The sequence below is a fragment of the Nannobrachium achirus genome, assembly GCF_963921795.1.
Source record: "Nannobrachium achirus genome assembly, chromosome: 9".
In the NCBI taxonomy this organism is placed as follows: domain Eukaryota; kingdom Metazoa; phylum Chordata; class Actinopteri; order Myctophiformes; family Myctophidae; genus Nannobrachium; species Nannobrachium achirus.
This window is the reverse complement of record NC_137818.1, coordinates 12,542,099-12,555,978: the sequence shown is the minus strand read 5'-3', so window position 1 is coordinate 12,555,978 and position 13,880 is coordinate 12,542,099. Positions and strand designations below refer to the sequence as shown.

The following is a 13,880-nucleotide window of genomic DNA, read 5'->3' as shown; positions in this document are numbered from 1 at the left end:
CTACCTACCTACCTACCTACCTACCTACCAACCTATACTGTCACAGCATCGCCTTTTCCCAGGGATACCATACAGTACCTACCTACCTACCTACCTATCTACCTACCTACCTACCTACCTACCTACCTACCTACCTACCAACCTATACTGTCACAGCATCGCCTTTTCCCAGGGATACCATACAGTACCTGCCTGCCTGCCTGCCTGCCTGCCTACCTACCTACCTACCTACCTACCTACCTATCTACCTACCTGTCTACCTACCTATCTACCTACCTACCTACCTACCTACCTACCTACCTATCTCTGTATTTATTTACCTACCTATCTACCTACCTACCTACCTACCTGCCTTCCTACCGTGCTATCATCTCCTTTCCCAGGGATACCACACACACTCTAGCAGACACAGACCTTCTACTTACAGTACCTACCGGTACCTGCCTGAAGTAGCTACCTACCCCCACCCCCTCCTCCCCGTGCTCATTACCCTCTCCTCCTCCTCCAGTTTTATCTTCCATCGTATGAGACTGACGGAAAATGCCCAAAAATAGCCTGAATCCACAAGCATTCTTGTGACGCGTTGTCGCTGTGAGACTATTTCTGTAACAACAAAGTATAAACTGGGCTTCTCAGACACACGCACGCGACAGTGGCACACGCGCATGTGCATACAGTACACGCACATGCAAGCAACAGCAGCACACGCGCACGCACGCACGCGCACACACACACACACACACACACACACACACACACACACACACACACACACACACACACACACACACACACACACACACACACACACACACACAGGCCTACATACATTTTGTGTTAAAGTATGCACAGCATTTTATCACTTGGCTCACTTGATCAGAGCAAACTGATTCTATTTCTGTCTCTCTTCCCTCCTTAAGACACACACACACACACACACACACACGGTTCCTGTCAACAGTGTTGCATCATGGTACACACACGCACGCACGCACGCACGCACGCACGCACGCACGCACGCACGCACGCACGCACGCACGCACGCACGCACGCACGCACACACACACACACACACACACACAAACACACACACACACGGCTCATTGTGTTCCACTGCAGAAGTGAGTCATAGCTCAGCGCTCCACCCCAATCACACAGAGAAAGAGTCTGAATGTGAACACATGCTAAATGTCTATTTCTGAAATCTCATCCATTTCTGCATTAACGCCTAACGGTTCACAGTGATATAAGATTATGCGCCTTTTTTACATATCGTTGCTGTCAGTCAGAAACCTTGTATCTCCATATTGTAACTAGTTTTGTGTGTGTGAGTGAATGCCCTTGCTTCATCATACAAGAGTGCACAAAAGGTGCTGAAAACAATTGCCTATCTACAAGCTCGGCTATTTTCACTATTTTGTATAAAGGGCAACTTTAAGACTATTTTTAATATATACGTATATACATGTTCTAGCAGTTATTTCCCTTATCAGTCACTGTATTATTGTGCTGGGGTGTTTCCTTGCAGAAAGACACTTTGTCCATGAATTAAATACCAAGGATTCCAACGTAAAACAGACTGTAAAAGGTCATATTTGGGGTGTTCCTTTTAGGCAGGGTGTTTTAACTGTACTTGTACTGTAGGGCAGGCTACTACATTTCTATTGTATTGACTATACTTGTACTGTTCTCCATTTTTGTCTAATAAAATAATCAATCAATCAATCAATCAATAAAAATAAAAAAAACATCCCCCTGGCTGTACTTTGGTTCTGTTCCACTGTTTATGTTGACATTCATCCTTTGGAGGGACTTTTTTGTCGGGAGCTGGCCAGAGCTCTTAACGCTCACAAACATGCGTGGTCATATTGTATTTGCCGTTTCCCTGTGGTTTGTTTGCGCAGACTCGAGGAAAATTAAAGGAATATCTCTGTCTTGTAAGTGCAGTGTACCCCACTAATAGCCTTAGGCAGGCTAATAACCAGTAAGACTCCCTAAATCGGGAGATACACAAACTTTAGAAGGCAATGGTAGCCAATCAGGAGGGAATATGGAAAATGGGACAGATCCATGTTGATAACATGACTTTAGAGATACTGTGTACCGCTTTGCGTGATTTTAGGGCAAAATCTGTTGGAGCAGTGTCCAACTAATAATCAATGACAGCATCTATGTAAACATGCTAATCCAGTGCACAGCTCAGGATGCTGTTAGCCTCGCGTAGCCAGGCTTACTCATCTGTGAGAGAAAAGTCTGGTTACAACCATAGGCTGATATGGCATAGAAGGGTGCTACTTCCACCGGGAGAATTTCACCGGATGTTATTGACACATGACGTAACTTCCGTTAACCGCAGCACTTACGCTTACGCCACTTCCAGTGTCTACAGGTTCATTCCATTCACATCGCATATTGTGGCCATGCAGGGTGGATCTCCATATATGGGCATAAAAGGGATTCATGGCCAAGACAGATGGCCAGGACAAATGGTGTGACCTCGCCGCCCTTAGGCGTCTTACTGGTAATATGTAGAAAGTAAAAGATGCTGGCATGGAAATCAACAAACACATCACCAAGCCACTGTCCGTCACCCCCCTCCCAAAGGCCTGCAAATGAGTTTCATGAATATTTTAAGACGGTGCAATATTCTCCGGGAATCTTGGAAGATTGTCATGGATGGAGCCTCTATAATCAGGATAACTAATGTCCCTCTCCTCAATAAGATGTCTGCTCAGCCTTTTTTCCCTCTCTCTCTCTCTCCCCCCGCCCCCCCCCCCCCCCCCCCCTGCTCCCGCACTAATGGTGCTCAGGTACACTGCTCCACTAACCTCCCCCCAGCGTGAACTGTGCGCTAATAGACCCCTTTCTGGGCCCGCCCCTTTCCCCCCTCCCCCTGAGCGGCAGCCATGATGGAGTTACTGCTGCAGCAGTGTGTGTCTATGTCTATGTCTATGGAGATGGGACTTTTAATGAAATTAGTCATTACCAGTCCCATCTCCATGATATTTAGATCTAATTCCTTCGCCAGTTCCATCCGCATGATTTGTAGATCTAATTCTATGAATCCCATCCCCATGATTTGTTGGTCTAATTCCATCGCCAGTCCCATCCTTATGATTTGTAGATCTAATTCCATCACCAGTCCCATCCCTATCATTTGTATGTCTAATTCTATTGCTAGTTCCATCCACATGATTTGTAGATCTAATGTGCCGAATCTGAAGCCGGTGGGACGAACGTTTCTCGAGATAAGTGGATTACATACATTACATACATACTCACAGAGATTTGTCACATTTATTGTAAGCAGATGAATTATGTGGATGGGACTGTATCGAATTAGACCTACAAATCATGGGGATGGAACTGGCGATGGAATTAGATCTAAACATAATTGAGATGTGACTGATAGAATTAGATCTACACATCATGCGGATGAAACTGGCGATAGAATTGGACCTACACATCATGGGGATGGGACTGGTGATGGAATTAGATCTACAAATCATGACGATGGAACTATATAGAATTAGATCTACAAATCATGCAGATAGAACTGGCGATGGAATTAGACCTAAACATAATTGAGATGGAACAGATAGAATTAGATCTACAAATCATAAGGATGGGACTGGCGATGGAATTAGACCTACAAATCATGGATATGGGACTCATAGAATTAGATTTACAAATCATTTGGATGGAACTGGCGATGGAATTACACCTAAACATAATTGAGATGGAACAGATAGAATTAGATCTACGAATCATAAGGATGGGACTGGCGATGGTATTAGACCTACAAATCATGAGGATGGGACTCATAGAATTAGATCTAAAAATCATGCGGATGAAACTGGCGAAACTGGCGATGGAATTGTACCTACACATTATGGGGATGGAACTGGTGATGGAATTAGATCTACAAATCATGGGAATTAGATCTAAATATGGAGATGGGACTGTATCGAATTAGACTTACAAATCATGGGGATGGAACTGGCTATAGAATTTGACCTTCACATAATTGAGATGGGACTGATAGAATTAGATCTACAAATCATAAGGATGGGACTGGCGATGGAATTAGATCTACAAATCATGAGGATGGAACTATATAGAATTAGATCAACAAATCATGTGGATGTAACTGGCGATGGAATTAGACCTACACATAATTGAGATGGGACTGATGGAATTAGATCTACAAATCATAAGGATAGAACTGGTGGTGAAATTAGATCTAAAAATCATTGGGATGGATCTGATAAAATTAGATCAACAAATCATGCGGATAGAACTGGCGATGGAATTAGACCTAAACATAATTGAGATGGAACAGACAGAATTAGATCTACAAATCATAAGGATGGGACTGGCGATGGAATTAGACCTACAAATCATGGAGATGGGACTCATAGAATTAGATTTACAAATCATTTGGATGGAACTGGCGATGGAATTACACCTAAACATAATTGAGATGGAACAGATAGAATTAGATCTACGAATCATAAGGATGGGACTGGCAATGGTATTAGACCTACAAATCATGTGGATGGGACTCATAGAATTAGATCTACAAATCATGCGGATGGAACTGGCGAAGGAATTAGATCTAAATATCATGGAGATGGGACTGGTAATGACTAATTTCATTAAAAGTCCCATCTCCATAGACATAGACATAGACACACACTGCTGCAGCAGTAACTCCATCATGGCCGCCGCTCAGGGGGAGGGGGGAAAGGGGCGGGCCCAGAAAGGGGTCTATTAGCGCACAGTTCACGCTGTGCTGCTGCTTCATTTTAGCTGATGTTTTTATTTTATTTTTTTTATTTTAGAAAAAGTGCATATGAGAAATCGGACAGATCTGTCTTGATCAGATGACTAGAGATAATGTGTACCAATTTGCGTGATATTTGGATAAAATCTGTAGGAGTAATATGTATACAGTAGGCCTTTATTTTTTGCAAAAGTCTGTCTCCTATTGTTAAAAGGGTGGCATTTGTTCCTCAATGTAATGCGAATGTGTGTGCAAAGTTTCACTTTTCAAGTCGCAATCGGACACTGCTTTCATGATTTTGAGGCATTTTGTTCAAAACGGGCCACTCCTGCAAACTTTAGATGTCAATCAATTAGAGATCATTTGTAACGATTTGGATAAAGTCTGATGGAGTAATATCAATACTCACTATATTTTTTCACACTCACTCCAGAGGGCCACTATATTTCCACACTCACTCCAGAGGGCCACCATATTTCCACACTCACTCCATAGGGCCACTATAATTATTTCCACACTCACTCCAAAGGGCCACTATAATTATTTCCACACTCACTCCAAAGGGCCACTATATTTCCACACTCACTCCAGAAGGCCACTATATTTCCACACTCACTCCAGAGGGCCACTATATTTCCACACTCACTCCAGAGGGTCACTATATTTCCACACTCACTCCAGAAGGCCTATATATTTCCACAGTCCACACTCACTCCAAGGACCACTATATTTCCACACTCACTCCAAGGACCACTATATTTCCACACTCCCTCCAGAGGGCCACTATATTTCCACACTCACTCCAGAGGGTCACTATATTTCCACACTCACTCCAGAGGGCCACTATATTTCCACAGTCCACACTCACTCCAAGGACCACTATATTTCCACACTCACTCCAAGGACCACTATATTTCCACACTCCCTCCAGAGGGCCACTATATTTCCATACTCACTCAAAGGACCACTATATTTCCACACTCCAGAGGGCCACTGGTATGCCACTGGTATACCCTTTTTCATAGATGTAATAGATAGTTTCGTAGACTTGTTTGTCAGCAGTATATCATCAGTGTTGTGTAAATCAATGCTTTTTTGGTTTGTTGACTTATCTTTTCTATTAATATGTTGGATTCATGTTGATGTGTATTTTCAAAGGTTTAACCCTTAAAACATAACCTTTGGCTCTGTACTTGGTCTGCTCTTTTCCCCCCTCTATGGCTATGCCAAACCTCGCTGCAAGGGGTTTTGAGCTTCTAGATCTTCTATTTTAAGTTCTCCTCTCAGAATAGGGATTACAGGGTTCAAGCGGTTAGTCTAAAATAAAATAAAAGGTTCCTCTCACACAATGATTTGGCGGTCCCCCTGTAGTAACTCTGAGGACCTCCTAGGGGTTCCAGACCCCCTGTTGAAGACCCCAGAGTAGCTACACAGTAACTGAATTCGACTGCACTCAACTGTGACCTCTCCTGGCCTGTATGTGATTTTCAACCTGGTGTAGCTATATTTAAGCATGTTGTTATAATCAAATATTATCAAATATTATCAATGTGTGTGTGTGTGTGTGTGTGTGTGTGTGTGTGTGTGTGTGTGTGTGTGTGTGTGTGTGTGTGCGTGCGTGCGTGCGTGCGTGCGTGCGTGCGTGCGTGCGTGCGTGCGTGCGTGCGTGCGCGCGCGCGCGTGTGCGCGTGTGTGTATGTGTACAAACATTGTCCAATTTGCAAAAATGTAAAAACATATGGCCTAGCAATAGCAAAAATAGACAATATAAAAGCTATTACAACAATTACAATATAGGCATTTAGCTTATCCAGCGCAACACTAAGTAAAGTAAGGACAGGCCTACACAGAGACAGTGCATAGTGCCTCAGTAAACTAGGATCACAGGTAGACAGGAACCTTAGTTTCAGTCCAAATATACTATCAAAATAACAATCTGTATATTGAAACTATAGACCATAAACAATGGTCTCAAGATTCTATCTAAAAGTCACTTTTAACATTATGGTCAAGAAAAACAAGCTCTTTCTTTCTTTCTTTCTTTCTTTCTTTCTTTCTTTTTCTTAAATAACACAACATTATGGTCAAGAAAAACAAGCTCTTTCTTTCTTTCTTTCTTTCTTTCTTTCTTTCTTTCTTTCTTTCTTTCTTTTTCTTAAATAACACAACATTATGGTCATGAAAAACAAGCTCTTTCTTTCTTTCTTTCTTTCTTTCTTTCTTTCTTTCTTCTTCTTAAATAACACCAGATCTCCAGATCTGTTCCTCCTGTGTCTACTTGACCTCAAAACACTACAGTAATTAAGACACTGACTGGGCTGGCTTGGGATTTGGAATGGATGGAACGCGCTGCCCTCTCCTGGAGAGAAAGAGCAACGACAACTTGTGGGGACAGAGAGACTAACCACCACTAATAGTGAGGGGATGTTATAAGATATTTGACCAATCTGCGAAGTAAATCGTTACCAAGAAATTTCTTCACCAATGTGTTTCTAAAGGTGTGTAATAATATGTACTAAAAGGTTGAAATTCAACTCCCGGGGGAAACCTCATAAAAAAATTGATTTGTGTTTGTGTCCCATTAATTTACTATACAGGATAAAAATACAAAAAATAAATCTGCTTTAAGTAGCATGTGAGGGGTCAAACTAGGGTTTTTTCATGATGCTGAATCCATTGCAAGCATTTGTTACTTAAAGCAGATTTATTTTTTGTAGTTTTTCCTGTATAGTAAAGTTAATGGGACACAAACACAAATCATTTTTTTATGAGGTTTCCCCTGGGAGTTGAATTTCAACCTTTTAGTACATATTATTACACACCTTTAGAAACACATTGGTGAAGAAATTGCTTGGTAACGATTTACTTCGCAAATTTTCTTATGTTCCCCTTACTATAAAGGAAGCTGTAACAACATGACCTCAACAATGACACCAGGACAGTAAAAAACGCTTTAGTTACACTGTGGTGTAGATATACTAATGTCTAATATACTTTATAGTTACACTGGTGTAGAAATACTATCTGTAACTAAAAATAATTTATAGTTACACTGTGGTGTAGATATACTAATGTCTAATATACTTTATAGTTACACTGGTGTAGATATACTATCTGTAACTAAAAATAATGTATAGTTACACTGTGGCTCCAATTGGGATGTTCTATCTTTCTAAATCAGCCGTCTTTGACGCAACCCGGTGAATGAGACGTGGAAGCGCTTTTTTAGCCTCTTGCACGAACAAAAGTCACACACAGTGAAGTGAGGAGTTCATTTCCATAATCTATATGAACTAGACTAGAGAACTAAGATACTAGCCTGACACTCAGCCTGAATTGACATTTCGTTTCATTTCAGAATCGCCGAAACAAAAAAATGAAAGGGGTGTGGCTAGCGATTCAGGGTCTGGAACTAGGCTACTAAGATACCCATGTACCTGACAAAATACTTAAACAATGTCAAGGATGTTCCCAATTACAACACCAGAGGAAGCTCCACAGATCGTGTCCAACACAGGTTTGGCATAAAAAAGGGTCAAATGCGTTCTCCTGCCATGCCGCTAAAATGTGGAATGCCCTACAGAAGGCCTTAAATGAGTGTAAAGCCCTACATTCCTTTAAAACCGATCTGAAAAGCCACTTAGAGGCGGCTGCTACTCAAAACTGGTAAATGAATCTTCTGCATAGTACTGTGTTCTATCTCTGTCATTCAAAGTTATATGAGTTAAAAAATAATAATCTCAATTGAAACAAACCATAGGCTTTTTTGGGTGTATGCTTTTAGTTGACCTTGTACCAGTGAACTGCCCCTGCAAGCCAAATGACGTCATGATGACGTTATGATAACATCCTCCGGCGGTGACTCCGGTGATGCTCAGAACTAGGCCAGATCACAGCCCATATGGGGATGATCTTGACATCATTAGCAGGACATCATATGGACTATTGGATTATCGTTATTGTTTGTGATGTTAGTTGAAATATGAGTATGTAAGGTTAAATTCCGGGACATGTCTGACTAGTTATGATATTTATCTGGCCTCGATCGGACCCTCTCTGATTAATCCAGGACGTCCATTTTCGAGGCCAAGATTTATGTTGGTTGAAATCAGGTGATAATAGATCTGACTAGTCATGGTTTGACTTGATCTGGCCCCCATCGAGACGTCACTGATTGGTCCAGGTCCTGACTGTGCTTGCTGGGGTACTGCCATGAAACTGTACCTTAAGTTTTCCTATGCAAACCTCTAATAAAGTATTCAATCAATAAATCAAAATAAGCCCCTGCATATCCATTGCTTTGGAGGCTGCTCCACAGCACCGCTGGGTGGCTGCAGCTCATACACATCCCTGTGCTCATACAAACAAACCCCAAGGCTGCTGCTGATTGGCTGTCAATTCTCACCTGCCGCTTGATGAAGCTGGACGTGGTGTCAGAAGAGGTGCTGCCATCTGAGCGTTTGAAGCGACTCTTCCGCTTAGGCAACTTCCTGGGCAGCTGCAGGTGGGAAAAGGAAAGCAAAGTTAAAGGTTAACTGGGTGACTTTTAGCCCAGGGGTCTTCAACGTTTTCAGGCCAAGGACCCCTTAGTTGAGCGAGAGATGAAGCAGAGACCCCCACAACCTGTCCATAGATTCCATATACATATATAGTAGTTTCATTGTTTGACCGCACGATCATCAGTGTATTTTGGATTCATGTCAATTTGTGTTTTCAGATATTTAACCACTTGAACCGTTAACACTTAATAAACTTGACCTTTCACTGTGTACTTAGTCTGCACTTTTTCCCCCTCTACACCAAACCTCTTTGCCGAAAATAGCCGATCTACAAGCTCACAACGCCTTGCAGTGCGAGGCGTTGTGAGCTTGTATTTTTGGCTAAAGTTCTCAGAATATGCTGTTAATTACAGCTGTTAATTGAACTCGTTATGTGCTTGTTAGTGCTCTCTCTAATCAAGGAATGCATCAATTTGAGCCTTCTGTTCGGCAGGGACGTGCTGGGCCCATGATTCAGCCCGGGAAAAAGAGTTGGAGAGGCCCTCATTGCGCGCTATAGAGAGAGATCTCTCTCTATAGCGCTGCTGCTACTCAAAGATTTGCCATTTCAGATCATGACAAGTGACAAGCCAGAGGGCCAATTACATGAGTTATATTTCGTTGTTGTCGGGGTGGAAACCTTGTATGTCCAAAACCATGTGTTTTGTTTTTATCATTTAAATAATGATTTAAACTAGTGAAAACAGCCGATCTACAGGCACACAACGTTGTGTGCTTGTAGATCTGCTGTTTTCACAACTTTTGTGCGACGGCATTGTATGATGAAGCAGGGCTTTGCTTTGCGAAGAAATGTATACATTTGAAACTTGGAGATACAAGGTTTCTGCCCGACAGTGACGATTTACTTTGTTGGCCGCCCAGCCCCCAAAATGGAACGAAGGCCGACATTTTATTTGTATTTTTTTTCCTAATGGCCGGCCCGGACCGGCCGGGAATGAACCGGCCGTTCGGGAGTTGGCCCGCTTTTCCCAATGGCCAGCACGTCCCTGCTGTTCTGTGTCTCTCTGAGAGGGGAGTTGGGGAGGGGGATGCATGTGTTTAACAGTACATGCCTTTCCTGGTGTGTCAACACTCATCACACATGCAGAGTAGAGCTTTAAGGCAGGGGTCTTCAACAGGGGGTCCTCATAGTTACTACTACAGGGGGTCCTCCAAATCTTCCAATCCTTTTTATATTAACAACTTGAACCCTAGCGTCCATATTCTGAGAACTGTATCCAAAAATAGCAGATCTACAAGCTCACAATGCCTTGCGCGTTGTGAGCTTGTAGATCGGCTATTTTTGGCAAAGAGGTTTGGTGTAGACTAGAGGGAAAAAAGAGCAGACTAAGTACAGAGTAAAAGGACTTGTGTATTAGGTAATGACGGTTCAAGTGGTTAAATATCTGAAAACACAAATTGACATGAATCCAAAATACACTGATGATTGCACGATGAAACTATACGGAATCTATGGAAAGGTTGTGAGGGTCCCTGCTTCATCTCTCTCTCAACTAAGGGGTCCTTCTAGGTCCATATATTTACCACATTATTGAAAGTAACTATATCTATTCTATACAGAAATTAGGTGGCAGGTGTTGTGTGGCTATGACGACCACATAGCATCAAGAAACCCATCTGTACACTTGGTTTAGGTCGACGTGAAAATATTTAAAGGCACATAAATAAGTTGTATAGCCTACAAGAGAGTGCATTTGGCCTGTATATTGATTCTACTCTCCATCCATATATCAGAGCCAATTAGCACTATAATTACGTGCAGCTGCGGGCCTATAGCCTATAAACAACATGGTCTACAGGTGAGAGAGTCCAACTCCTATGGCCTTGAAGCCTTTTTAACAACCCAAGTGACAGAAGAATCCACGGCCCACACGGTGAGATGTGCAGCTACACAGCCTACACAACAAGCCTGCATGCATCCGAGGCTTTGCAGGGTACTGTAAATGCATTGGAATAAATAATACACCCATGCAGATTGCTGAATACATGACATTTGCATTTGGCCTGAATTGCGGACTGAAACAAATATATATATATATATAAAAATAACGGGCAGCGTTCATTGCTATATTGCCGAGATTGTTGTGAATGTGGAAACCGTGAATTCCGAATTTCCGATCAGACTTGTTTAAAACGGGGTCGTGTTGTTTTTGGTTGGGATGTTTCCACACCGTAGTAAAGAAGACTAGACTGGCTGACATCAATCTGCAGGTAAATAAAGGTAGTTTTCTGATGCCTTGACGCGATAATAAAGGCGTTATTTTCGCTTGTGGCTCCGACAACAAGTAGCAGCATCGGGAGGACCGTTATTTTAAACTGCACTTCACTCTGGGAGGAGAGGAGAGGAGAGGAGGGGGGGTCGAGGCTATTATAAGGACGAATAGAGACTTACCTGGAAATAGTGTGAGTGAGAGACGGTGGTCTCCACGCCGCCAGACAGAGGGTCTACGGTGGACTTGGACATCTTCACTTGCACCATCTATTGAGAGGTGGAGGAGGAGAGGAGAGCAGCGGCACATAGATGTGATGGTGGCGAGGAGGAGGGGAGGAGGAGGAGGAGGGCTCCGTTGTGGCTGCAAGAAACGAGACATACAAAATACATCGAGATGCGGTAGAGAAAATAAAATAAAAAGGGGAGAGGGGTGGTTGGGGAGGGAGGGTGATGACCAAAATAATACGTGGATATGAGAGGCTGCAGTCCGAGTTCCAGGAATGATAATGATGCCCCCTTCCAAAAAATGTATTCTAAAATTTCTAGAGCTATGAAAAATAAAAAAATAACAGGGGAATAGCGAAGCTTAATAGACTATATCCGTTACGGCTGAAGCGTCAACGTTCGAGCAGGCCTATTCATTCTCATTCTCTCTCTCTCTCTCTCTCTCTCTCTCTCTCTCTCTCTCTCTCTCTCTCTCTCAGTCAGCTGAGCTAAAATAAACCATAAATAAAACACGTCAAGTCAGACGATATTAAACGATTTAACTTCCGGTAGGCCTACTTGGATTCCAAAATAAAGTAAAACGACAAATATAAGGCTAATAATAATATTAGTAGGCCCATGGACGGATTAACCCCCGTGAGGGCCCCTGGCCGATTTTTTTTTAGGGGCCCCCACCCCCCAAAAAAAAAAATTTTTTTTTCAATTTTTTTTTTTATTTTATTTTCTTTTTTTTGGGGGGGGGGGGGGGGGGCGCAGTTCAGGCCAAAGGTGGTACTGCAGCTGGAAAATGCTCTGAGAGCCATTCAAAAATGAGAGGCTCTCTATTCAGGAGGTAATTTAGCCTCAAACCTTTTGAAAAACGTTTTTGGGACATAAACAATATGACATAAATACTTTTTAAATGCATGGTGTATCACCTTTAAGCCATGATGATCATCTGTGGACCAAGAAAGCACCTGTAGACAACAGAGGAGGGGCCCACACATTTGATTTTAGCTTAAAATATACATTTAATTTTTGCAAATTGTCATTGACCACGCAGGCCAGTTCCCCCAAGGGCCCCTGAGAGCCAAGGGCCCCTGGCAACGGCCCCACCGGCCCAATGGTTAATACAGCCCTGAGTAGGCCTACTTAAGCCTAGTTTTTCATTTTCATGTCTGAGCACTGAACGACAACACAGCTGGAGTCATGGTGTAAAAGTAACTAAAGCCCCTTTTCCACTGGCCCTACACCACATTACTCCACAACACACCGCTCACTTGTGACAGGTTTTCCACTACAAGGACCTGGGTAGAGTGGTGTGAAAGTGGTGCTAAACGTGGTAGGCCTACTAAAAAGGTTCCAATTTAGAGTAGGTCTGAGCTAGGCCAAACATGGCCAAACACTTCATAATGACTGATCACTCACTGACTTTTCATTTAGACCACCAGGATGTAGTTGTAATACATGATAATAAATTATATTGTGTTATAACCACTATTATAATCTATTATAGTGTATTTGCGACCGTTAGGGAGCAGTTTACTATGAAAACCTCCACCGGCCGTCCGTCCGTCCGTCCGTCCGACACGTCACACCTTTGTTTGTGTACGGTGTGATGTCATATATCTTCAGTATGACATCACACCACATGTGTAAACAAACCTTATATATATGGCATAAAAGGGATTCTGTTAGGGATCTCCATATATGGGCATGAAAGGGATTCTGTTAGGGATCTCCATATATGGGCATAAAAGGGATTGTATCCCAGATGATGCCCTGTTAGGAGATCCACACTAACAGAATCCATATATGGTCCTACCGACAGCTGCTATAAGCCAACCCTGGCGATAAGGTCTGAGTCGAAGAAATGCTTCTTTCCTGGCAAGAATTGCCCCTTTATACTGTAGGGCTCGTTTGTGTATTGTATGACATCACACCACATCATCGGCTGAGGACTGTGTGATGTCATCATATCTCCATATATGGAGACATAAGGGTGTTTTTAATGAATCTATCATGGTTAAAATGGAGTTTGAAGTTACAATGAGTGTGTGTGGGGAGAGGGCCTGGGCGTGTTGGAGGGCCAGATAACATTTACATCAAATATCTAAAT

General features: G+C 42.6%; 1 protein-coding gene across 1 annotated transcript in view; it reads right to left on the bottom strand.

Annotated features, from left to right (window-relative positions):
- The window catches only part of cacnb3a (calcium channel, voltage-dependent, beta 3a), a gene marked incomplete at both ends in the record, with an annotated part of 29,783 nt that extends 17,959 nt beyond the window's left edge, over positions 1-11,824 (bottom strand). Inside the window, 2 exons of the mRNA XM_080734281.1 lie at positions 9,192-9,284; positions 11,738-11,824. Coding sequence (XP_080590407.1) covers positions 9,192-9,284; positions 11,738-11,824 — 180 coding nt within the window. The remainder of the gene's footprint in view (positions 1-9,191; positions 9,285-11,737) is intronic.
- Positions 11,825-13,880: the final 2,056 nt, after the last annotated feature.